Genomic DNA, 26,784 nt, shown 5'->3' on the forward strand with positions numbered 1-26,784 from the left:
TGTAACAATTCCCTCTTCTGATGGGGAAGACTCTTGCCACGGCCAACCTGCCATCTGCCACACATAAGAGTTTGTCTCTGTAGAACCCTCTTGCTTCTGGTGTAAGTAAGATTCCTTATCCAATAAACCATTGATGTCTCTCTTGCGAACTCTGTGTTCCTTCCATCTTGAGGCTGAGCAGTTAAAAGGCTTTCAGTGCTGCCGGGCTCAGGTCAACCCTAACTTTAAGTGTGGTCAACTTTGAAAAATACAATCTCCCACTTGTTACAAAACCTAATTAAGGGTGGGGATTTTACTTTAGGAAAAACGTGGGTTTGCCTTGCGGTAAGTAAAGTCCTCGGGATACTCCTATCTTCTGCGTAAAATAAATATAGGGAATTCCTTGGTCCGCCAGTGGTTAGGACTCTGCACTTTCCCTACTAAACGTCTGGCTTCAATCCCTGGTTGGTGAACAAAGGTCCCACAAGAGGCACAGACCCCCCCCCCCCCCCCGGGGAAAAAACCCCGGACAACAACAACGACAACAACAAAACAAAAGAGAAAAAAATAATAAAGGAAAATAATGTTACAAAGTAATAAAGTTTTGCTTTCTCCAGCTGAAGATCCAAAATTAAGCAATGGGTTCCCCAAAAGCCAGAATAATCATAGTTAACAGTATTATCATTCTCTGGAAATATGTACAAGAAAGCAATACCACATAATGATTCCAGTCCAGACCCCACCTCTACCACTTTCCACGCAATCATGGACAAAAAAACATTAACTTCTTTGTATCTGAGCTATCTCATTAGTTAAAGAGTAGATAATAACATGTAATTTATGGGGTTTTGATGAAGGTTAATATAGCTAATTGTTCAAAGTCATTAATGTTTTCTATTCCTCTTCGTCCTCCTACTTAAGCAATTGAAAAATTATCATAAGTGAAAAGCTAAACTGGATTGCTTAAAAAATTTTTCATAAATTTCCTTTGTGCTTTGCGTGTATAAGTGAGAAAAACAGGCTCAGGTTACACATAAACCACGGGCCTCAGTCAGAAGTGGCAGGAAACCAACCCAGCGCCACGTCAGGCGGCTTCTGCACAGGCGCCTCTGGCCGCTCGGCGGCTCCAGCGCCAGGCCCCGCCCGACCCCGCCTCCGCTGCCGGCCAATGGCCGCCGGCCGTCGCGGTCCGAGGCTGCTATTGGAAGAGGCGGTGCAGCGGAAGGAGCTGAGTCGGGGTCGCGCCGCGCCGCGCCTGCCTGCCCTTCTAAGCCGGAGACAGAAGGCGGAGGTCATGCCTGTGTTAGCGGCTCTTCTGCGGCGCGGCGCGCGCGGGCGCGGCCTCCTGCTTCAGAGGCGGGTGCAGGTGAGAGGGGCTGGGACTCGCTTCGTGAGGCCTTGGCTGCGGGCGCGCGGCCGGAAAGAGCCCTCAGGGCCGGCCTCCGGAAGACCTCCGCCCCCGCCCCGAACCCTGCGCTCGCGTCCTGAAGCGCAGGCTCCTAGGCAGCGCTTCCATTCGCCGCGGCCCTGTCGGAGTGTAGACGTTGCTTTTTAGTGTCAAAGCGTGCAGGTGTTTTGACGCGCAGAAAGGTCCGGGACTTGGTCTCGACCTTGCCTGACGGGTAGCGAAGTCCGGTAAAACTGCTTCCCAGCTGTTTTTGGAAACATATCTGTGAACGTTACTGTCAAGAGGTTTTAATTTGATGCCGTAGGTAGTCATTTTGGGTTTACAGAGTGATAATAAATCGATGTGTCAACTCGGAGCAACTTCAGACCTATTAGGGAAAATAAATAGCTTCTCGGTTTCTTGATGCGTAGCGCTTACGTACCAAGGGCGTCCAAAGCCTTGTTTCTGTTCTGGCTTGTTGTGCTTAGGAAACACAGGAGCGACAGCCTTGGAAGAATCTACTATTTTCCATCCATCAGAGCAAGCTAGCTCGCATCACAGGTTTAGGGTCTGGCAAAAGCCAAGGAGTAGGTCTAGAATTTCAGGGTGTGGTTGTGAGGCGTGACTTTTCTAGTTCGGTTGGAGCAGTAAAGTTTGAAATCTAGTTCTATTGTTAAGAGTTTGAGTTTGACTTAAGTCAATGAGGACCGTTTATATTTTTGTTATTGTCGTAGTTAGAGGTCTAGGACGATTGAAGTGGGGGGAAATCGCAAGAGATTGTGAAAGAATGAATATAGAACTTGTCAAATGCAGAGTGAGAATGGAGAACCAAGGGAAAAGGAAAAGTCTAAAATTAATCCTGGGTGACTGAGATAATAGAAGTCAGCATATCTTGATTTTCAAACCAGAGTTTACTAGGTGAATTAGGTGAAAATAGGTACGTAAGTTTGTAAAAAAACAAAACAAACGAAGTGCGGAACCTTCTTAATTCAGTTTAATTAACAGCTCAAAATCAAACACAAATGTTGCTGATGAGAAAAATGAAGATTATATAGAGTGTGAGTTGTGGTGTTCATTTGTTACTTAAGTGGTCATGTACTGAAGCATGGAGATAGTTTGTTTTAACAGGATTTTCAGTATTCCGTGCCATTTTGTGGAATGAAAGGTAATCTCTAACCTATTAATTGGCTTTTTCTCGTTTGCCTTCGAAAACACACAGATCTCCCTTAATCGGCAACAAACTTTTATGGACTTAATCAGAGTTTTTTGCTTTCCAACTGGAATTGCTTTTTTCTTATGGTCAAAAGAGTAGTCCTCCTTGTCACTCTTGTGTACATCCATTTCCCTTTAAACCTCTGCAGTTAGATTTCTATACTACTCAACTGAAGGATACCAGTGCATTTCATTTCCTGTGTTTCTTCTTCTTGACCTTTCTTTTTACAATATTTGACAGTGTTAATGGGGCTTCCCTGGTAACTCTGTGGGGCTTCCCTGGTAGTTCAGTCCCTAAAGAATCTGCCTGCAATGCAGGAGACGTGGTGTTCAATCCCTGGGTCAGGACGATCCCCTGGAGAAGGAAATGGCAACCCACTCCAGTATTCTTGACACTGTTGATTATTCCCTCCTTGAAACTCCTGTCTTGCTGTTTTGAACCGAGTTAATTTTCTTTTTTTTTAACCTTAAGCTTTTTATTTTGTATTGAGGTATAGCCAGTTAACAATGTTGCGGTAGTTTCACGTGAAGAGCGAAGGAACTCAGCATTGCATAGAGGTGTATCCATTCTCACCCAAAGCCCACTCCATCCAGACTGGCACATAACATTGAGCAGAGTTCCATGTACTACGCAATAGGTCTTTGTTGGTTATCCATTTAAAATATAGCAGTATGTACGTGACCTTCCCAAAGTCCCTATCTGTGTTCTCCTGCCCTCCCCACAGAACTATAAGTTATTTTCTAAGTCTCTGAGTCTCTTTCTGTTTTGTAAGTCACTTCATTTGTATAGTTTTGTTTTTTTTTTAGATTCCATGTATAAGGGATGCCATATGATATTTCTCCTTCTCTGACTTACTTTTAGGTCCATCCATGTTGCTGCAAATGGCATTATTTCATTCTTTTTAGTGGCTGAGTGATATTCCATTGTATATATGTGCCACATCTTCTTTATCTCTTCCTTTGTTGACAGGCCTTTAGGCTTCTTCCGTGTCTTGGCTATTGTAAACAGTGCTTCAATGAACATTGGGATACGTGTATCTTTTTGGATCATCAATTCCAGGAGTGGAATTGGAGGGGCATATGGTAGTTCTATCTTTAGTTGTTTAAGGAACCTCCATACTGTTCTCCATAGTGGCTGTACCAATTTACATTCTCACCAACAGTGGAAGGAGGAGTCCCTTCTCTCCATAACCTTTCCAGCATTTGTTGTTTGTGGATTTTTTGATGATAGCCATTTTGACTTGTGTGAAGTGATATCTCATTGTAGTATTGATTTGCATTTCTCTAATAACTAGCAACGTTAGACATCTTTTCATGTGCCTATCTTTTTGTCCTCTTTGGATAAATGTTTATTCAGGTTGTCTCCAATTTTTTGAGTGGGTTATGTTTTTTTATGCTATTTTTAAGCGTCCTAGGCTGTTTGTAAATTTTGGAGACTAATCCCTTAAAGGTCACGTCACTTGCACTTTTCGCCCAGTCTGTGGGTTGTATTTTCATTTTGTTTATTGTTTCCTTTGCTGTGCAAAAGCTTTTGAGTTTAAGTAGGTCCCATTTGTTTATTTTTGCTTTTTTTCCCCCATTATTATGGGAGATGCATCAAAAAAGATGTTGCTGTGAGTTATATCAGACAGTCTGCCTATGTTTTCCTCTAGGGGTTTTACAGTGTCCAGTCTCACATTTAGGTCTCAATCCATTTTGAGCTTATTTTTGTATTTGGAGTTAAGGAATGATCTAATTTCATTTTTTTACATGTGACTGTCCAGTTTTCCCAGCATCATTTGTTGATGAGATTCTTTCCAACATTGTGTAGAATTGGCTTTGTCATAGATAAATTGACCATAGATGCATGGGCTTATTTCTGGGTTTTCTATCCTATTCCATTGAGCTATATTTCTATTTTTATGCCACTGCCATACTGTTTTGATGACTTGTAGCTTTGCAGTACAGTCTGAAGTTAGGAGTCTGAGTCCTCCAGCTCCCTTTTTCTTTTTCAACATTGCTCTATTTGGGGTCTTTTATGTCTCCATACAAATTGTGAGACTTTTTTTTCTAGTTCTGTGAAAAATGTCATTGGTAATTTGTTAGGGGTTTCATTGAAGCTGTAGATTGCCTTGGGCATTAGTCATTTTGACAGTATTGATTTTTCCAATCCACTAAAAAGGTATATATTTCCATCTGTGTATATCTTCTTTAATTTCTTTCATCAGCATCATATAGTTTTCAGAGTACAGGTCTTTTGTCTCCTTAGGTAGCTTTATTCCTAGGTATTTTATTCTTTTTGATGCAATGGTAAATGGAATTCTTCTTGAATTTCTCTTTCTGATCTTTTGTTGTTAGTGTATAGAAATGCAATGGTTTTCTGTGTATTAATTTTGTAACCTCCAATTACCAAATTCATTGATGAGTTATAGTAGTTTTCTGGTGGCTTCTTTAGGGTCTTCTGTGTATAGTATTCTGTCATCTGCACGCAGTGACAGATTAACTTATTTTCCAGTTTGGATTCCCTTTACCTCTTTTTCTTCTCTGATTGCTCTAGCTAGGATGTCCAAAATGATGTTGAATAAAAATGGTCCTTTTCATGTTTATCTTGTTCTTAGTCTTAGAGGGAATGTGTTCAGCTTTTCACCACTGAGGATGATGCTAGCTGTAGATTTGTCATGTCTGGCCTTTATTATGTTGAGGGATATAGCCTTTATGCCCACTTTCTGGAGAGTTTTTATCATAAATGGGTGATGAATTTTATCAGAAACTTTTTCTGCATCTACTGAATGATCATATCATTTTCATTCTTCAATTTGTTGATGTGGTGTATCACATTTATTGATTTGGGGATGTTGAAAAATCCTTACATCTCTTGGATGGATACCAGAGATCATGATCTCTGATCATGGTGTATGATCTTTTTAATGTATTTTTGGATATGAATTGTTAGTATTTTGTTGAGGATTTTGGAATCTATGTTCATCAGTGATCCTGTCCTGTAAATTTCTTTTTTGTGGTATCTTTGTCTGGTTTTGGGGGGATGGTGGCCTCATAAAATGAGTTTGGAAGTTTTCCTTCCCTGCAACTTTTTGGAACAGTTTCAGAAGGATAGGTGTTAACTCTTCTCTAAATATTTGATAAAAATTCACCTGTCAAGCTGTAGGGTCCTAGACTTTTGTTTGTTGGGAGGTTTTTAATCATTGTTTGTTTCAATTTTAGTGCTTCTGATTGGCCTGTTTATATTTTCTGTTTCTTCCTGGTTCATCCTAGGGAGACTGTACCTTTCTAAGAATTTGTCCATTTCTTCCACGTGTCGGTTTTATTGGCATACAGTGTTCATAGTGGTCCCTTATGACCCTTGGTATTTCTGTGGAGTCAGCTGTAGCTTCATTTTCAATTTTACTGATTTGAGTCCTCTCCCTTTTTTTTGGATGAGTCTGGCTAATGGTTTATAAATTTTCTTTATCTTTTCAAAGAACCAGCTTTTAGCTTTATTGATCTCTGAGATTGTTTTCTTTGTCTCTATTTCATTTAATTCTTCTCTGATCTTTATGATTTCCTTCTCTCTACTAACTTTTTGTTTGTTCTTCTTTCTCTAGTTGTTTTAGGTATAAGGTTAGATTGTTTAGTTGATATTTATCTTGTTTCTTGTGGTAAGATTTTATTGCTCTGAACTTCCCTCTTAGAACTGCTTTAGCTGCATCCCATAAATTTTGGACCATTGTGCTTTCATTTTCATTTGTCTCTAGATTTTTTTGTTTTTCTTCTTCTTCTTTGATTTCTTCAGTGATCCAGTGGTTGTTTAGTAGAATACTGTTTAGCCACCAAGTGTTTGTGTTTCTTAGAGTTTTTTTCCTTGTTTATTTTTAATCTCATAGTGTTGTTGTGATCAGAAAAGATGCTTGATATGATTTCAGTTTTCTTCAATTTACTAAGGCTTGCCTTGTGGCCCAGCATGTGGTCAATCCTTGAGAATGTTCCTTGTGCACTTGAGAAGAATGAGTAGTCTGCTGGTTTTGCATGGAATGCTCTCTAAATATCAATTAAGTCTAATTCATCTAAAGTGTCAATTAAGGCCTGAATTTCCTTATTGATTTTCTGTTTGGATCATCTGTCCATTGACGAAATTGGGGTATTAAAATCCACTCCATTATCATGTTACTGTCAGTTTGTGCCTTTATGTTTGTTTGTATTTGCCTTACATATTGGGGTGCTCCTATGTTGGGTGCTTATATATTTATAATTGTTATATCTTATTCTTAGATTGAACCCTTGATCATTATGTACTGTCCTTCTTTGTCTCTTATAGCAGTCTTTGTTTGAAAGTCTATTTTGTTGGATATGAATGTTGCTGCTCTAGCCTTCTTATGATTTCCATTTGCATGAAATACCTTCTCCCAACCCCTTACTTTCAGTCTGAAAGTGTCCATAGGTTTGAGGTGGGTCTCTTGTAGACAGCATATATATGGGTCTTATTTTTTTTATCCACCCAACTATGTCTTTTGGTTGGTGCATTTAATCCATTTACACTTAAGGTAATTATTGATGTGTATGATCCTACATACATAGGACTTCTCAGGTGGCTCAGTCAGTAAAGAATCTGCCTGCAGGTTCTTTATGCAAGACCTGGGTTCTATCCCTGGGTAGGGAAAACTCCCTGGAAGAGGGCATGGCAACCCACTCCAGTATTTTTGCCTGGAGAATCCCCATGGACAAAGGAGCCTGGTGGGCTGCAGCCCATAGGGTCACAAAGTGTCAGACGTGACTGAGTGACTAAGCTCACATAGCACACGATCCTGTTCAGTTCAGTCATGTCTGACTCTGCAGCACCATGGAATGTGCACGCCTGGCTTCCCTGTCCATCACCAACTCCCAGAGCCTGCTCAAACTCATGTCCATCGAGTCAGTGCTGCCATCCAACCATCTCATCCTCTGTTGTCCCTTTCTCCTCCTGCTTTCAGTCTTTCCTGGAATCAGGGTCTTTTCCAATGAGTCAGTTCTTCACATTAGGTGTCGAGAGTATTGGAGCTTCAGCTTCAGCATCAGTCCTTCCAGTGAGTGTTCAGGACTGATTCCCTTTAGGATTGACAGGATTGATCTCCTTGAAGTTCAAGGGACTCTCAAAAGTCTTTTCAGGGCAGCAGTCCTGACCCTCATTGAGACCAGGCTTTCTTTTTACATACCCTCCCATATACAAAAGGTCTCAGGTGGTTTACATTATCTTCTGGCCAAGAGGCCTGTTAACATTTTTATGGCTCTCTTCCTGGATAATTGTCTATCAACCAGAAAACTACTTTTCCCTAGAAGTGTTTTTTCTTTACTCTGCATCACCCTCAAAGTACTAAATAAAGTTACATTCCTGTAGAACAAAGGTGCAGTGGGTTATAACAAAGACAGTACTTAACTCAAAGATCTAATGTAATACCAGGTCTACTACCTGTTTTTCTATATACCAACTATATCTACAAATAAAAGATACGAAAATTTGGCAGCAGGTATTGGCTCAACAAATGAAACCTTTAATCAGTCCTATTCTAATGATTTTGACTCCTCGTAAGCCTCTACATTCTTAGGATGTTTTAAGCTTCCTGTGCCTCCCACAGTCGGGAGGCCTCAAACAATCACATGCGCAGCTGTACGAGTCCTGCACGCAGGCTAGAAAGCCATCAGAGGGGTTTTTGGATTGAAACACCCTTTCAAATGCAGAAGACTAAAGCCCTGAGCTGACTTTTTCCAGAGTGTGTCAGAAGAGTGGAAAAGCAGAGTACAAAGGCCGGCAGACTTTGGTTTTTTGGGGCACATGCTCAAGAAATACCAGGGGGAAGCCCTGAGATTTGACTCGCCTTGCCCATGAGATCTCTGCCACGTGACCTTGTCACGGGTGGGATTCCTCACGCTGGCTCCCGGCAGGAAATAAAATCAGGAGCCAGGTCATACCATCCAGCTCATCAGGAGCTCCAGTTCCAAGAGCCAGGAGCTTGTAGGGTAAGAGATAAACTTTGGATATCATTCCAAGAGCAGTGGAAAGCCATCACAGGATTTTAATGAGGGGAATGATACAATCTGATTTATGTTTTGCGTGCGTGTATGTGTGTGTGTGTTGATTTTGTTTTTTGATCTGTACCATGCAGCTTATGGGATCTTAGTTCCCTTGGGATCTCCATTCCTTGATCAAGGATTGAACCTGAGCCACAGCAGTGAAAGTGCCAAATTCTAGCCATTGGACCTCTAGGAAACCCCCTGATTTACGTTTTAAAAACTAGATGCACTGAAGAAGGGAAGTTGGGGATGCAGGAAATGAAGTAGAGGCTGTTACAGTGGCAAAAAATGGTGGCTGTGCAGATGAAGTAGAGTAGAAAAATTTAGGTATATTTTAGACACAGTATTGACAATACCTGTGATAGAATAGCTCTGGGTATTAGGCAAAGATGGCCAGTGAGTCCTGAGATTTTTGGCTTAGCTCCTGGGCAGATTGTGATGTGATGTCCTGAGGTGGGAAATACTGGAAAGAAACTAGTGTTCTAGCTTGGCAATTGAGAGCCATGTGTTGGACAGCAAAATCAGGCTAGTCAGGTTGGCACTTGGATATATGAGTCTGGAGGGCAATTGAGTGGTGAAGGCTAGAGATAGAAAGTCGGAAATCATCAGGACATAATTGCTGTTTAAAGCTGTGGGGCTAGATATGATTATGGAGACAGTGAAGTTTGAAAATTAAAAGGGGCCTGGAACAAAGCCCTGGGACATTACAGCAGTTAGAGGTTGGAAAGGGAATGATAGGGAGGCTGAGAAAAATAACTAGAGAAATAAGAGGTGGACCACAAGATTGTGTTAAGATGGAAGCCAAGAAAAAGGGTTTGGATAATGGTTTATACACATTACCTCATTTCATTTTCACAACTATTTGTGCAGAGTATTTTAGAAAACTGAAGTCAACACTCAAGAATACTCAGTTTCTCAGTCTGTTGAAGGATGGGATAAGGGGAGGGGAGGGAGACTCAAGGGAGGGAACATCACTAGGAACAAAGCTAATGGAGGTGATGGAATTCCAGCTGAGCTATTTCAAATCCTAAAAGATGATGCTGTTAAAGTGCTGCACTCAATGTGCCAGCAAATTTGGAAAACTCAGCAGTGGCCACAGGACTGGAAAAGGTCAGTTTTCATTCCAGTCCCAAAGAAGGGGAATGCCAAAGAATGTTCAAACATTGCACTCATCTCACATGATGGCAAAGTCATGCTCAAAAATATCCAAGATAGACTTCAACAGTACGTGAACTGAAAAATTCCAGATGTTCAGACTGGATTTAGAAAAGGCAGAAGAACCAGAGATCAAATTGCCAACATCCATTGGATCATAGAAAAAGCAAGAGAATTCCAGAAACACGTCTACTTCTGCTTTATTGACTATGCCAAAGCCTTTGATTATGTAGATCACAACAAACTGTGGAAAATTCTTCAAGAGATGGAAATACCAGGCCACCTCACCTGCCTCCTGAGAAATCTGTATGCAGGTCAAGAAGCAACAGTTATAACTGGACATGGAACAATGGACTGGTTCCAAATTGGGAAAGGAGTACATCAAGGCTTTATACTGTCACCCTGCTCTTTTAACTTATAGGTAGAGTACATCATGCGAAATGCCGGGCTGGATGAAGCACAAGCTGGAGTCAAGGTTGCCAGGAGAAATATCAATAACCTCAGATACACAGATGGCACCACCCTTATGGCAGAAAGTGAAGAGGAACTGAAGAGCCTTTTGATGAAAGTGGAAGAGGAAAGTGAAAAAGCTGGCTTAAAACTCATCATTCAGAAAACTAAGATCATGGCATCCTGTCCCATCACTTCATGGCAAATAGATGGGGAAACAATGGAAACAGTGACAGACTTTTATTTTCTTGAGCTCCAAAATCACTGCAGATGGTGACTGCAGCCATGAAACTAAAACACTCTTGCTCCTTGGAAGAAAAGCTATGACAAATCTAGCCAGCATATTTAAAAGCAGAGACATTACTTTGCTGACAAAGATCTGTCTAGTCAAAGCTATGGTTTTTCCAGTAGTCATTTATGGATGTGAGAGTTGGAGTATAAAGAAAGCTGAATGTTGAAGAATTGATGCTTTTGAGCTGTGTTGTTGGAGAAGACTCTTGAAAGTCCCTTGGACTGCAAGGAGATCCAACCAGTCAATCCTAAAGGAAATCAGTCCTGAATATTCATTGGAAAGACTGATCCTGAATCTAAAACTTCATTACTTTGGCCACCTGATGCGAAGAACTGACTCATTGGAAAAGACCCTGACGCTTTAAAAGATTGAAAGGAGAAGGAGAAGGGGACAACAGAGGATGAGATGGTTGGATGGCATCACCTACTCGATGGACATGAGTTTAAGCAAGCTCCAGGAGTTGGTGATGGACAGGGAAGCCTGGTGTGTTATAGTCTGTGGCATCACGAAGAGTCAGACATAACTGAGTGACTGAAGTGAGGGAGACTCAAGAGACTCACTCAGATATATGTAATTGTGACTGATTTGCATTGTTATATGACAGTAACCAACACATGCTGCTGCTGCTGCTGCTGCTGCTAAGTCGCTTCAGTTGTGTCCGACTCTGTGCGACCCCGTAGACGGCAGCCCACCAGGCTCCCCCGTCTCTGGGATTCTCCAGGCAAGAACACTGGAGTGGGTTGCCATTTCCTTCTCCAATGCATGAAAGTGAAAAGTGAAAGGAAAGTCGCTCAGGCGTCTCCCGACTCTTAGTGACCCCATGAACTACAGCCTACCAGGCTCCTCCGTCCATGGGATTTTCCAGGCAAGAGTACTGGAGTGAGGTGTCATTGCCTTCTCCAAACCAACACATAGCTTTAAGTAATTTTCTACCAATTAAAAAAAAAAAAAAAGGAAAACTCAGCTGGTAGACACAGGCTCTTAACCACTGTGGGTGTGTCCCAAAATAGAAAAGTGAGTCCCAGGTTGCCAAGAAGATGAGATGAACATAGCGAGGTCTTTATTGGATTTTGCTATCCAGATATTGTTAACCTTGCTTAAAGCCAACAGTAGGATAGATACAAGCCAGATGGAGTGGTTTGAATAGTAAACAGGAGGTGATGACAGGAGACAAATTCTCGGTAACTTGGAGAACTTCTCTTGTATGGAGGAGCTAAGAAGTGGAGTGAAAGCTCAGTGGGACTCTGGGTTAAGAGAAGTTTGTTTGTCTTTGATTCTTTTAATTGGGAGAAGCCAGAGCCTGTTTTCATGCTTGCAGAATGGTCAAGGGGTAAAGGAGATGAATGATGGAAGAGGTAACAGTTAACTGAAGATGTGGCACCTTTGAAAAAGCAACTGAAATAGGATCCAGGGCAAAGTGGAGAGACCCAGGGAACTTCAGTTAAACAGAACCAGAAACTTAAAAGTGGTTTAGAAAAGGCTCTTTGATTGCAAGGAAAAATATCCACACTAGCTAAGTAGAAAGCCGCTGATGTGAAGATCTATGCTAGGTAAGCTCTTGGACATCCAAAGTTAGGAAATAAAGTGAAGCTGGCCTTGGTGTGGAGGGCTATCTAGAAGATCATTAACTAGGTTACCTTGTTTCGTCTCTTGTAGTATGCCATGGTCTTTCCTTCCTTTCTGAGTGTGTATGTTACATTCCCTTGCTTCTCTGCTTACTCATGGCTTTTCTCTTTGCTGTAACCTCTGCTTTTACGTGGCATTGCTGACTAACTCTAGCCCCTTGGCCCTTTCACTTCCAGTGCCCATCATCCAGATGACCAGGTTTTTCAGAGTGCTAGCTTACTTCATTCCATTTTTGAAATGGGGCATAGTTCATTCCATTTTTGGTCCATCAGCTCTGGCCAGAGGGAGGAGGATGGGAATCACCTTGTAGGTACTTAGGGCTGTCCCTCCCAGACTCTCTGAGTAAGGGGTGTATTTGGGAAGACAATGACTGGCATGTTTACTACAAGTAGAAACTTTTAATTCAAAGTGGGGTCACAGATAATATACTCAAATCCTTTAGTATAAGTAGGTTATATAAGCAGTAGTCCAATTTGGGCTTACTTAATTTAGAACTCAGATTTAATTTAAAATTACATTTTATAAAGTTTATACTTAAAAAGGATTAGAAACTTTAAGATGATAAACTTATCAGAAGTTAAAACATACATTTCTAATGAATAGTTAATCAGGTGAGAGTATTGCAAAAGTAGTAATATTTAAATTTCAACAGTAATATATGCTGACTGGAAAATTTAGAAATAAAAGCATAATGCATAAAAAAAGAAATTACCATAATCCCATTGCTGAGAAATATAAACTAATATAGATTAATACTTTCTATATCATAACAGATATTTATATTACAGGAAATAAGGTATGCGGAGCGAAGTTATGTATCAAAACCCACTTTGAACGTAAGTATAAATTTAAATGTGCTTCATTTGTTTATCTATTTATTATTTATTATTTATAATTTATAATTTTTATTTTTACTTCATTTTACTTTACAATACTGTATTGGTTTTGCCATACATTGACTTGAATCCACCACGGGTGTACATGTGTTCCCAAACATGAACCCCCCTCTCACCTCTCTCCCCATAACATCTCTCTGGGTCATCCCCGTGCACCAGCCCCAAGCATGTTGTATCCTGCATCGGACATAGACTGGCGATTCGATTCTTACATGATAGTATAGATGTTTCAGTGCCATTCTCCCAAATCATCCCACCCTCTCCCTCTCCCTCAGAGTCCAAAAGTCCGCTCTACACATCTGTGTCTCTTTTGCTGTCTTGCATACAGGGTCAGCATTGCCATCTTTCTAAATTCCATATGTATGTGTTAGTATACTGTATTGGTGTTTTTCTTTCTGGCTTACTTCACTCTGTATAATCGGTTCCAGTTTCATCCACCTCATTAGAACTGATTCAAATGTATTCTTTTTAATGGCTGAGTAATACTCCATTGTGTATATGTACCACTGCTTTCTTATCCATTCATCTGCTGATGGACATCTAGGTTGTTTCCATGTCCTGGCTATTATAAACAGTGCTGTGATGAACATTGGGGTACACGTGTCTCTTTCAATTCTGGTTTCCTCAGTGTGTATGCCCAGCAGTGGGATTGCTGGGTCATATGGCAGTTCTATTTGCAATTTTTTAAGGAATCTCCACACTGTTCTCCATAGTGGCTGTACTAGTGTGCATTCCCACCAACAGTGTAAGAAAATGTAGTCAATTAAAAACTACATATTCTTACTGCACGTATAGGTGAGTGTCAACTTGATAGTTAATTACTGAAACATTAAGTCAAACTCCCTTATCACCTTAAAATTTTTTAGATCTAGTGCCCTGCATAACTTCTGCTTCTTCCTTGATTACTGTCTACTGTAAACAGCCTTCTGTAAAATTAAGCAGTGTTATTCCTTTACTCTCGGGGGACCCCTAGTATATTGTACTGGTACATTGCAGAGGCCACATGGAAGATACTAGAAGAAAGATGCTGAATGAGCTGGAGATTAGACAAGAAGAACCATTACTTGGTCACCTAATGCTTTCTGAGGAGTCCTCTCTGTTTCATAGGGATTCCTAAAAAGACTTAGTAATAGCCTCCAACCAGAATGAGAAAATGGTTCTCTTATTTTCTATGATAAATTATGTATGTATGTATGTATTTAAGAGAAAGCGGAAAGCAAGTGTAAGGAGAGAATTGTTAAAATAGTGTTCTGCAGTGTTTAAGAGAGCTTTTATCTATTTTTGTCTTCAATTTTATGTTGTTTTATTAATAGTTTAAGAAGTTAAACTATGGCTGTGAGACTTCTCTGGTCATCCAGTGGTTAAGAATCCACCTGCCAATGCAGGGGACAAGGGTTTGATCCCTGGTCGGGGAAGATTCCACATGCCGTGGGGCAACCGAGCCCACGTGCCAGAACTACTGAAGCTCGCATGCACAAGAGTGCATGTTCTGCAACAAGAGAAGCCACTGCAGTGGGAACCCCAGCTCTGCAACTCGAGGGCATGCCCCATTCACCACAATTAGAGCAGGCCTGTGTGCAGCAGCAAAGACCCAGTGCAGCCAAATAACAGATCGTGGCTGTGTCCCAATTAAGTGGTGTTGCCCCTACTAGCATGTAGGTTCTTAATTCCTAGCCTAGAGGAAGCCCATTAATTAGGATTGTTTATTACGCAGTTAACAAGGGTAAAGTATTCATTTCTTAAATTTTGACTAAGGAATAGAGTTGAAACTTAAGCTTCTGGTCTATGCCTGTTTTAGTACTGGTTTGTCTTAGTTTTCTATTAGGTTTTAAGTCATAAAGTACTAGCATTATACTGGTTTTAGTGTTCAAATACTGAGATTATTTTCATCTTTGATGAATAATTAGACACTCATAAAAAGTCTGTTTCTTGAATAATGTATCTATGAATCATGTTTATTTATGAAAGATGATATTGATAAAATATTTAAATGTAACAGTTTCTACCATCTTCTGTCTTGCCAGGAAGTGGTCATAGTAAGTGCTACAAGAACACCCATTGGGTCCTTTCTAGGCAGTCTTTCCTCTCTGGCAGCCACTAAACTTGGTTCCATTGCAATTCAGGGAGCCATTGAAAAGGCAGGTCAGTAGTTGCTTTACTTTTTGTGTTGAGGGGATAGTGATTCATTGGAGCAAGTGTTTATTTTGCACTTAACTATATACAGAACACTTAGAAATGAATTAATGAATGCATTTTTGAATTCTCTTGAAAAGAAGTCCTTGGACTACAGTGTTAGTAATAAAACTCAAAACTGACAAAAACCATTCCTGCTACATAATGTCATCATGTACTTTACTAGGTAATTACTAATTATTGAGTTGAATAAAATATGGAAATGTTTCTTGATTTTTTTTAAAAAGGGATTCCAAAAGAAGAAGTGAAAGAAGCATACATGGGGAATGTTCTACAAGGAGGTGAAGGACAGGCCCCTACAAGGCAAGCAGTACTGGGTGCAGGTACTAGGAATACATTTTTGCATTTATACGTGAATGTTTGACATGGCGAAATGGAGGTCGTTTCAGCTTAAATAGATTATAAATGCATAATAGACTGATATTCACCAAAGAAATGTTTCAGATTATGGTTGACCGTGCTCTATTTTATTACAGTTGTATTTAAAAAGAATCTGTTTTTCAAAAGTATGTTTATATTGGTTTTAGGCTTACCTATTTCTACTCCATGTACCACTATAAACAAAGTTTGTGCCTCAGGAATGAAAGCTATCATGATGGCCTCTCAGAATCTTATGTGTGGACATCAGGTAAGAAATACCTTCTTTTCCACTTTATAATTAAAATAATATGCAGTGCTAAGAAAACACTAAAAACCTAAACGTATTCATACTTCAGAAGTGAAATTCTTTCAAGTAAGTGCAGTTGCTGTGTTGTTTCAGACAGTGAGGAGTGTTTGGATTTGCCAGTTCCACTTGAAGTAGAGGTTAGAATGATAGCTGAAGTGTCTTTTATTAAAAGTAGTTTCCAGCTAGGATGTTTTAGTGCCCCTTTCACTTAGAGATTCTAACATAAATGTTACATTCGCTAGATTGAGAAGGGCTTTCATTATAAATGAGAATAAGGTGCTGACCCTGGGGATCAAATCATTGATTGAGCCCAGAATTGATGACTGATTTGTAGTGCCTCATGTCCAGGTTTGGCTGTAAAACTGGGCAGCTTTCTATTGGCCTTGATGATTTTTGATTTTGCTTGAGACTGGGCAAGAGACAGGCTGCTCAGCAAATGATATGTTGCGTTAGGAGACTAGACCTGGACTGATAGAACTAAGAGTTGATCAGATCCAAGCCGTTTTTTTAGTTGAAGAAAGAGATTGAGATGACTACAAACATAGTTACAGGGCTTAAATTAGAAAACAGGTGTCCCTATCCCTGTGTAGTGCATTCTGGCCTATCAGGGCATAATACACCAAGATAAAAACCAGTTGTGAGGTGTTTGCAGATTATTTCTTATATATATATATATATATATATATATATATAAGAATCACAGTTTTGCATACCCTTGCTATTACTCCTCCCTTGCTTTGTTTCCAGTTGTAAGGCAAGGCAAAGAGGGGGAATAAAAGAGTGATGCCTAATACATATGCTAAAAACTGAAATGGTATAGAAAATTATAAAATGAAAAATCTTTCTTCTTACCCTGCTTTAAGTGTTTAATTTATTCATCACTTTCTTGTATGTTTTGCAACCTAAGAGCAGAGAAACTTTGGGCAAGTTGCTTAGATTCTGTGCCTCATGTAATATCTTGGAGATCTTTCTGTATCAGCACCTGAGATAGTATTCTACTGAACTGAACAAGTATATAATATATTCTGGGGGTCCTTATTGAATGGATATCTAGGTTGTCTCCAGTTCTCTATTTTAAATAATGCTCCAGAGAGTACCCCTATGTGTGTATCTTTGTGTACTTATAAATACTTAAATCAACTCTTAATTCACTATACTAAGCATTATAATGTAGTGGTTAAGAACAGAAAGTCTGAAGCCAGACTAATTTCAAATCCTAGTGTTGCCTGTCATCAGCTGAGGAATTACATGTGGACGGACATTCACTGGAGACAGGTGAATAAAACATTAAAAAAAAAATCTTATCATGTGTAGGTCTTTTGGAAAAATTCCTAAGAGGAGAATTTCAGAGTCACAGATTTAAAAATTTGGATATTTGCAAATACTTTCCATAAAAATGTTATACCAGTTACATATTGTCCAAAGGTTGTGAGAGTTTGTTTGCTTATACATAAGGTAACACTGACATCAGGTGTTACCAAATCAAACCCTAGTCAAACCAGTGGGTGAAAATGGTCATGAGATTGTTATGTGTTTGAAAACTGAATGACAAGGATAATTTTGTCTCAGTTGATTCTTTTGTAGTTCTCTAGCAAATGCTTTTAGTTAATATTCTTGATTCATATCTGTATTTTTAAAATTATCTGACTTAGAGGAATATTAGGAATTGCCTTATTTTGAATATTATCTAATGATCAATTTTATTTAATACTGTAGAACTGATAATGTTTTCTGTCACTTATTTTCATCATCTCCAAGAAATACTCAGTATTTCAGGATAACAGAATAAAACTTATATGAGAACTATTTGAGACTCTCCATATTTCAAAATAGCCCAAATATTTAGATTTCTTTGGTATGGAATTTCTGTTTGTCTTTATTCCTGATTAAAGATTGTGAGAATATAATGTTAGTTTTAATTTTATGTTTACATTAATCTTTTATATTAAACTTTGTTTCAAAATAGCCTTTGTAATGCAAATGAATTTTCTCTTGTAGATCTGTAATTACAGGCTAGTTGATTAATATTTACTATACTTCTACTATATATGCCAGGCACTAACTACATAAAAATAGATATGACAAAGTTTCTGGCCTCAGAGGAGCCAGAAAGGCCTCACTAGTTTAGTGAAAAAGTTTGACATATAAATAGAGCTACAATACTGTGTAATATTATTAATAAAAGGAATACACAGTAGTTGGGAAAGAAGGAAGGGAGACTGTTCCAAAAACGGATAGGGAAAAAAAAGGGATAGAAGTAGATAGTCAGGGAAAGTGGCTGACAACCGATTTGTTGGATTGAAGGGGCTGTGTCTTGATTAGTTTTAAAGGAAATGACTGTTTTTCTTGTTGGTGAATAGGTCAGAAGTGCAGAGGTGTGTGAATTAGCATGGTATCTTTGAAGATCTTGATTTTTTTTTTTTTTTTTCCCCCTTCTTGGCCTTAAGGCTTGTGAGATCTTATTTCCACAACCAGGGGTTGAGTCCTTTCTCCCTACCGTGGAAGTGCAGAGTCTTAACTGCTGGACCACCAGGGAAGTCTGTTTGAAGACCTTTAAACAATTCTGTATGACCTCCACTCGTGTAGATCCAGGCATGAGACTGGAAAGGGAGTGAAAAGTCAGATTGTAAAGAGTCTTATATACTATGCTGGGGAGTCCTTTATGGAGTGGAATGACCAGACTTAGTCTAGCCAGAATGACTCAGATGAGTAGATGACACTTGGATGGAAGGAAAGGCTTTCTGTCAGATGACCAACTTAGAAAGTTATTATAGCTGTTTGGAAAGAGTTGATGAGGAGGACCACAATCAAGGAAGTAGGATTATTTCTGAGAACTGAGATTATATTTTTGGCAGTGTCAGTGAAATAAAGGATTTAGAAGAATTTCAGAAGATGGTTTTACATTAAAAATTCCTATTACTGTCTGATTCTGATCTAAATTATCATTACACATTTCAGACCATTTCCTTCTACCAGCGTCAAGAGGGTACTTCTTATATTGACTGTATAGCAATGTTTCATAAAGTTCGTGTAGAATCCTTGTTGCTGTGTAAAGGATACAAGGGATTTGCAACTATAGTTGACCCATGAACGTAGATTTGAAGTGCCTGGGTCCACTTAATGCACATTTTTTTTCAATAAATACGTACCACAGTTGAGTCTGTGGATCTAGAACCATGGATAAGAAGGGCCAACTGTGAAGTTGCACCTAAATTATAAAGTGTGGAGGGCTGATGTTCCTGACGATGGTGTTCAAAAGTCAGTGGTACCGTTTGAATTGACACTGGGTTTTTATGTGTTGCTGAGCAGGACGTGATGGTGGCAGGTGGGATGGAGAGCATGTCCAATGTCCCCTATGTAATGAACAGAGGAGCAACACCGTATGGTGGGGTAAAGCTTGAAGATTTGATTGTAAAAGATGGACTAACTGATGTCTACAATAAAATTCATATGGTAATTATTGCTTTTTAGTGGAGAAATGCCATCTATACATAATACTGCTTGGTTAAAAAATGTTTTTGTTTTTTTTTTTCCAGAAACTGAAGGATATAAATGTTGATTTAGCCATTCATTTTAGGAAAATGTTTTTCTATGCTCATTGTATCAGTTTGGCTCAATTTTTTAATAAATTGCCTCACACTGACATAGTGCATTTTCTGACTTCTAATAATGGATACCATAACTGTTTAATTATTAGTCCTCAAAATAGCAACTTCTGGGCTAATTCAAGTAGCTGAGATGTGAATGAGAGAGTTACTGAGTACAGAAGGAAGTATATTTTAAGAACTAAATTTAACTGCTAACCACGGTTTTATGTTATAAAAAGCAAATATTTTATAAGTTTTTCAGAGTTACTTAGATTTTTTTAAAATCTAACTTTTATCAGGGCAACTGTGCTGAAAATACTGCAAAGAAGCTGAATATTGCACGAGAGGAACAGGATACTTATGCTCTTAATTCTTATACCAGAAGTAAAGCAGCATGGGAAGGTGGAAGATTTGGAAATGAAGTTGTTCCTGTCACAATTACAGTAAAAGGTTGAAGGATTATGTTCCAAAATAGATTTTAATTTTTAATAGACTTTACATATTGCTAAACTTTTTATGTTTAACTTTTAAATTGGTACTTTTTAAATTTCAACTGAAAACACTGACACTGCTGCTGAATTAGTAAAGGGAAATGTTGCTAGTTCAGAGATAATTAAACCCAATTTAATATCTGATTCCAACTCAATTGCAAATTCCACTATGCATATTTTTTTTGAGAAATAAATTTATTAGAATTCTTTCTAATATAACTGAGATTGTTGAACACATTAAGTGAAAAGGGAATATTTACTAGAAGGCTAGTTGGGGGTTTGTCCCAGAACTGAAAGATGTATGGCAGCAACCAGTCAGCACCGGGAACTTCAGGCATTGGAAGAGAATGGGCAGCACCATTGGGACATGCTGTCTGGGCTTCTCACTGCTGCTTTTGTGCTCTCAGCTTCCTCCACTGCTGCCTCCATCTCCAGAGTCCATCTGTAGGGCTCTCAGAGGAAAGATAACTTCTCACCAACTGCAGCAGAATAAATCCACAGTAAAGACTCGTTAACTTGGTTTAGGTTACATTTCCATTCTAGAAATAATTACTGTGATGAGAATGATTGAAGACCCAAACTTAACCAAACTTACCCAGCCTGTGTCTACATTGGACATCTACCCAATGGGGTTAGAAGAATGTCTGTGACATAGAATGAGCTCAAGAGAGAAGACAGTGGGATGTGGCTGAATAGAAGATTGAAATTGCATCAAGCTACTTAATAAACTCTTCTTTAAGACACTAACAAATTACAGATGGTAGATTCTTGAGTGGAATTTACTTGGGATAGTATAAGTTATGTGGGCACACAAAGGGAAGCAGAGCCTATCAGGCACCTTTTGCATTGTTTCTTACTGAGCAAGTAATTACTGTCTTCACTGCAAAGATGACTTAATTTAAAAGATTTTTGTTTTAGGTAAACCAGATGTAGTGGTGAAGGAAGATGAAGAATATAAACGTGTTGATTTTAGCAAAATTCCAAAGCTGAAGACGGTTTTCCAAAGAGAAAATGGTTAGTATTAAGAAATGAAGCATATGAAAAAAAAAAGAGTCAGTATACCATATTAGTTGTAGAACTGCCTAAGGAATTTTTTTTCTTTTTTCTTTTTCTTTTATGCCTAAGGATTTTTAAAAGTAATTCTAGAAAACATCTTGAACTTATTTAACATTTTCAGTGTATTAGGCTCAAATGAAATTAACAAAACATTTATTTATCCAAAGTATATTTTAAATTGTTTAATAATTAATACTTTGTTTTTGTGTATGTGTGTTTGAAGTTTTTTTAAAATTATTTTTTATTGGAGTATAGTTGATTTACAGTGTCATAGTAGTTTCTGCTGTACAACAGAGTGAATCAGTTTATATATATCTATATTCATTTTTAGATTGTATTCCCATTTAAGTCATTACAGAGTATTACAGCAGGTTCTTATTAGTTATCTATTTTATATACAGTTAATACTTTTTTATTATTATTATTTTTTATAATATTGTATTGGTTTTGCCACACATCAACATGATCCACTACGGGTGTACATGTGTTCCCAATCCCAAACCCTCCTCCCACCTCCCCCCCACACCATCCCTCCAGGTCATCCCAGTGCACCAGCCCCAAGCATCCTGCACCCTGCATTGAACCTAGACTGGCCATTCGTTTCTTATATAATATTATACATGTTTCAGTGCCATTCTCCCAAATCATCCCACCCTCTCCCTCTCCCACAGAGTCCAAAAGACTGTTCTATACATGTGTCTCTTTTGCTGTCTCGCATACAGGGTTATCGTTACCATCTTTCTAAATTCCATATATATGTTAGTATCAGTTAATACTTTAATATTGAATATATATAGCCTCTGGAACAGATTGTAGAATGACTATATGATTCAGTTTTTCATTTGCATTTCATCTTGAAAGTTTTTTTGTGATATGAAAGTCAAGTTTACATATTTTGTTAAATATCTGTAAGCCTCTGGAGGACTAAGCTGATATCTCTTTTTTTACTGTTGTATCTCTGAAAGTGAAAGTGAAATCGCTCAGTCATGTCCAACTCTTTGCGACCCTGTGGGCTGTAGCATACCAAGCTCCTTCGTCCATAGGATTCTCCTAGTCTTCAATAAATAAATGTTGAATGTTTATCTAAATGGGGTCCCAAGGTTCTAAATCCTTTGAGGAGAAAAGGTCACTTCTGCTTTTAAAATTAGCTGTATATAGCTGTGATAGTTTTCTGAAATAACTTTTTCCCCCTTTTCTGAGTGAATTTCTCAATGCAAGCTATAGGAGTGGATCAGTCTTTTTTTTTTTTTAATATTATAAGGAATTTTCTTACAAGTTTATATTATAAGGAATTTTCAGTACAGTAGTTAGGACTCTGTGCTTCCACTGCCAGGGACATGGGTTTAATCCCTGATCAGGAACTAAGATCCCACAAGTCTCATGGCTTGGCCAAAAAAAAAAATTATATTGCCAAAGTATATTTTTATAATTTTGGCAGCAATTTATAATAGTATCTTCATTGGTATTTATAAGGAGACAGGTTAATTGACATATAATTTGTATATCATAAAATTCTCCTGTTTAAAATGTATAGTTTAATGATTTTTAGTATTCATTTAACTTCAAGAGATTGTAGAGAAGAAGAAATATCTGATTTTGACACTGATTTGCAAAATGTATGAGTGTCTGCTCTGTTGTGGATAAGGGAAGACGTAGAGTTAGCAAAAACATGAAGTGGTCCTTATCTTTGATGAATTATAAACTAGAATCTATCCAGTGCCATTATGCATGCATTCTGAGCTAGCTTTGAATAAACACAAAGAACTAACATAAAAAGACATACTTTACCTTCACTGTGTTATATATGCTTACACGTTTAGTTATGTATATGTTTCCTGAGGGCAGGACTTATCTCCGTCCATATCTTCATGCATCTAGCAACCCAGGCAGTATTCTGTAGGAATTTGTTAAATTGACCCAAGTGAATTCAGTGTGAAAGAATGTTCTGATGTCATGCTCATTGATACTTTCAGGTACAGTAACAGCTGCCAATGCCAGCACACTGAATGATGGAGCAGCTGCTGTGGTTCTGATGACTGCAGATGCAGCTAAGAGGCTCAACGTTAAACCACTGGCAAGAATAGCAGGTAGAAAAACTCTTCTTGATACTGAGATTCTTTCTCAGTAATATATAGAAGTTGGCGATTTTTAATATGTGAGTCTTACTTTGTGACATGATTTAGTACACATTTTAATTGAGATAGAGTCTCCTTTAATATTTTCATTATGATTTGATTTATATAAGAGGAAGTTTTCAAAAATCTTTTCCTTCTGGATGATGTGTGGGAGAGTACAAGGTACATGTTTTCCTCTGGCATTGTCAGTTAAAATAAAAAGAATGTGAGCTTAGGAGTATGAAAAATGTAATAGTACTGGCATTTATTATTAACTATGTGGTCTCAGCATTTCCTCAGTCTCTTTAAGCATATTTGTAGCTGTAAAGTCTGCCTTGCCTTCTTCATAAGGAGTTAAACAGATACCGTTTTGTTTAGATCTTAACCTCAGCAAAATAATTGTGTTGTAGGGCCTGTTCTATGCATTGTAGGATTTTTAACAGCATCTAGTGGCAGCATCTTCTGCCCACTAGATACTACAATAAGTGGCATTCTACCTGTTGTAAGAACCAAAAATATCTCTAGATAATGCCAGTGTCCCAAGAGGCAATTCCCTCTAACTTCCTGTGTGTGAAAATCAATGACTTAGATGATTGGTATAATTTTATAAAGTACAGAATCTTAGAAGAGGCACAAACACATTTAAATATTTTACAAAGATTAGGAAACTTGAATTTTTGCATATTATATAAGTTGTTAGATACAGCTTTGGGTACTTGTAAAAAAGATTTTAATGACTTTTTTTTTTTTTATATAAAGCATTTGCTGATGCTGCTGTAGAACCTATTGATTTTCCAATTGCACCTGCATATGCTGTTCCTAAGGTGAGAACAAAATAATAGATCATATCTCATTCTGCCAATTTCTGGTTTTGCCTATACCAAGGTTGCATGTTTTAGATTTTAAATGTTATTCATCTGCCAAAGCATAGCAGTAGCTTAGTTTCAATTCTCACTCCTGAAAACAATGAAAGCAACAAGGATAACAACAAAAGTAAAAGAGCAACACACAAACTTCATCTTCAGTGGAGCAGATAAAACTGTATAATTGAATTCCTTGTGCTGAACTCACACACCAGGAATGGTAACCACAGAGTGGGAAGTTGGTATGGCAGAGAAAGGGGAATGTTGAGTCCAGGGTTCTAGAATTCAAAGCAGATATTCATTAAAAGGAGCAGTCTTCTAAGAGGGGAACTGCTGGTAGCTGGTGTTAGAGTAAAACTAAAGATGGCAAGAACTCTACTCCAAATTGTCAGTTTGAGTCTCTGGGAAGTTACTAAGGGGTCACATGAAAAGACAGAGTGTTGTATTGGTTTAGGGGTTAAGGGATTTCAGAAGACTGCAGCAAATATTCCTTTTCAGAAGTAGGCGGCCACACCCTGAGAGAGAACTTCTGGGGGTAACATCCAGATTTAAAGAAAAAAACACCAGAGGGGAATAGGATAGCAAAGGATAAGGAACAACAGGGAGTGATGATGCTCTGTCCACAGGTGGCAGACCTCAGAAAACAACACAGTTATACAGCTTCTGAAAGTGAACGCATCACACTGGAAAGGAGGGGTGATAAATATTTCTCAGCTAGATTCTGAGAGTGAAAAAAGTGGCTACACTTAGGTACATGTTTTATCTCGTGTTGTTGAAACTAGGGGAAGCTGTTTGAGCTCTACAGCTTAAAAACTACCTGAGCCTGCTGTTAGAAGAAAGCAAGGAGGAGGGAAAGTTTCATGTTAATTTTTTTGTTGCTCATAACTAACAAAGTTCTAAAGATAAAGGGCTCTAGCAATATTTTGTAAAGATAACATCTGCAATAGCTGAGGAACTATCAGAACAAGAAATCATAATAAGATTTTAAATAAATCATTCACAATGAAGACACAATAGCTCTGAATAACTGTGCCCAAAATAACCCAATGGCACCTTTTATAAGGCAGAAACTCTAGGGGATGCAATGAAAAATTATTAGAGATTAATGTAACTCTTTGACAGATAAGGGCTTCACAGGTGGTGCAGTGGTAAAGAATCCTCCTGCCAGTTCAGGAGACAAGAGTCATAGGTTTGATCCCTGGGTTGGGAAGATCCCCTGGAGTAGGAAATGGCAACACATTCCAGTTTTCCTGCCTGGAGAATCCCATGGACAGAGGAGTCTGGTGGGCTACAGTCCATGGGTTCGCAGAGTTGGACACGACTGAGTGACTGAGCATATACACACACACACAATACACCTGTTTCTTTGACAGATAAAGAACCTAGAACTAAGGAACATATGATCAGCAAAGTAGATCTGAAGAGTATATGTCAAGTCTGCGCCCCCAAATAAAGACTATGTGCTCTTTTCCATGGGATGTTCAAGATCCATGGAATGGTTGAGAGAATCATTTTTTCAAAATGGAAATATGATAATGCAAACAAAGATGAGAAATTAAGGCATTTCCTGGTGATCCAGTGGTCAGATTCCATACTTCTACTGCTGGGAGCAGGGGAGACACAAACGAAAATTGCAGAATTTAGAGAAGATAAAGTAAGTTTTGACTTAATTATCTGAACATAATCTTAATTTTTTTTAAATTTAGGTTCTTAAAGATGCAGGTTTGAAAAAAGAAGATATTACTATGTGGGAAGTAAATGAAGCCTTTAGTTTGGTCGTACTGGCAAACATTAAAATGCTAGAGATTGATCCCCAAAAAGTGAATATCAACGGAGGAGCTGTTTCTCTTGGACATCCAATTGGGTAGGTAAAATCATAAAGAAAAAGAAAGCTAGGTTAATGGCTATCTTTGTATTTCTCTCTAAATTTAAACTGCTTCATGATAACGCCTGTTACTCTTGGTTTACCATTTTTTCTTCCTACCCATCCTTCATAAGCCAAATACCATTTCTGATAGGATCCCCTCTGAACACAGAGATCTGTTACACCTGTTGCTTGAAAACTAATGTTGTTTTATGCTGAAGAAGATAATTTAAGATTCAAGACTATGTTTGGGCTTTTGTGGGGCTTCCCTGGCTGTCCAGAGTTTAAGACTCTGCACTTCCACTGCTGTGGGTGGGCTCAATCCCTGATTGGGAAACCAAGCTCCCACATGCTGCTCAGAGTGGCAAAAAGAGCTGTAACCATTCTTGAAACAAGTCTCCCAAGTTAAAGTAGTTAAATTCAGCTATAAGTCATGGCTAATTTGGTTATTCACACAGTCTATAAACCATTAAAGTACCAAAATGCTTTCTTAATCCTAGGATGTCTGGAGCCAGAATTGTTGTCCATTTGGCTCATGCGTTGAAGCAAGGAGAATATGGTCTTGCCAGTATTTGCAACGGAGGAGGAGGTGCTTCTGCCATGCTGATCCAAAAGCTGTAGACGACTTCTGTTGTCTAAGGCGACAACCCTATGTAGCTAGAAAGGGCTGCTGTAATCAGGGTGACTTCTGTCAAAATAATCGGGTCCGCCTGTATCAGAACAATTTATTTAAATTTTGATTATTTTCAACTGTTTTAAAAAAATAAGGTAAAAAGATAAAATCCTAAAACCTTTTGAGATTATAGAAGTTTTTTCTTCTTTACATTTTTTATAATGTTGAACAGATTTTTGTTATAAAGCTATATTATTTGAAATACCATTGTGCGTGATTATGTTAGTGACTTATAAGTAGAAGCTTCCATGTTAGAGA

At 38.5% G+C, this 26,784-nt stretch overlaps 1 protein-coding gene across 1 annotated transcript; it reads left to right on the forward strand.

Annotated features, from left to right (window-relative positions):
* Positions 1-1,200: 1,200 nt before the first annotated feature.
* Positions 1,201-26,784, forward strand: ACAT1 (acetyl-CoA acetyltransferase 1). Its single transcript, XM_052652741.1, has 12 exons — positions 1,201-1,345; positions 12,911-12,958; positions 15,043-15,160; positions 15,439-15,534; positions 15,739-15,839; positions 19,188-19,331; positions 19,765-19,915; positions 20,875-20,970; positions 22,986-23,099; positions 23,886-23,950; positions 25,696-25,853; positions 26,354-26,784. The coding sequence occupies exons 1-12, from the start codon at positions 1,274-1,276 to the stop codon at positions 26,472-26,474; spliced, it is 1,284 nt and encodes a 427-aa protein (XP_052508701.1). The 5' UTR covers positions 1,201-1,273; the 3' UTR covers positions 26,475-26,784.

The sequence above is a fragment of the Budorcas taxicolor genome, chromosome 15 (genome assembly GCF_023091745.1).
Source record: "Budorcas taxicolor isolate Tak-1 chromosome 15, Takin1.1, whole genome shotgun sequence".
NCBI classification, from domain to species: domain Eukaryota; kingdom Metazoa; phylum Chordata; class Mammalia; order Artiodactyla; family Bovidae; genus Budorcas; species Budorcas taxicolor.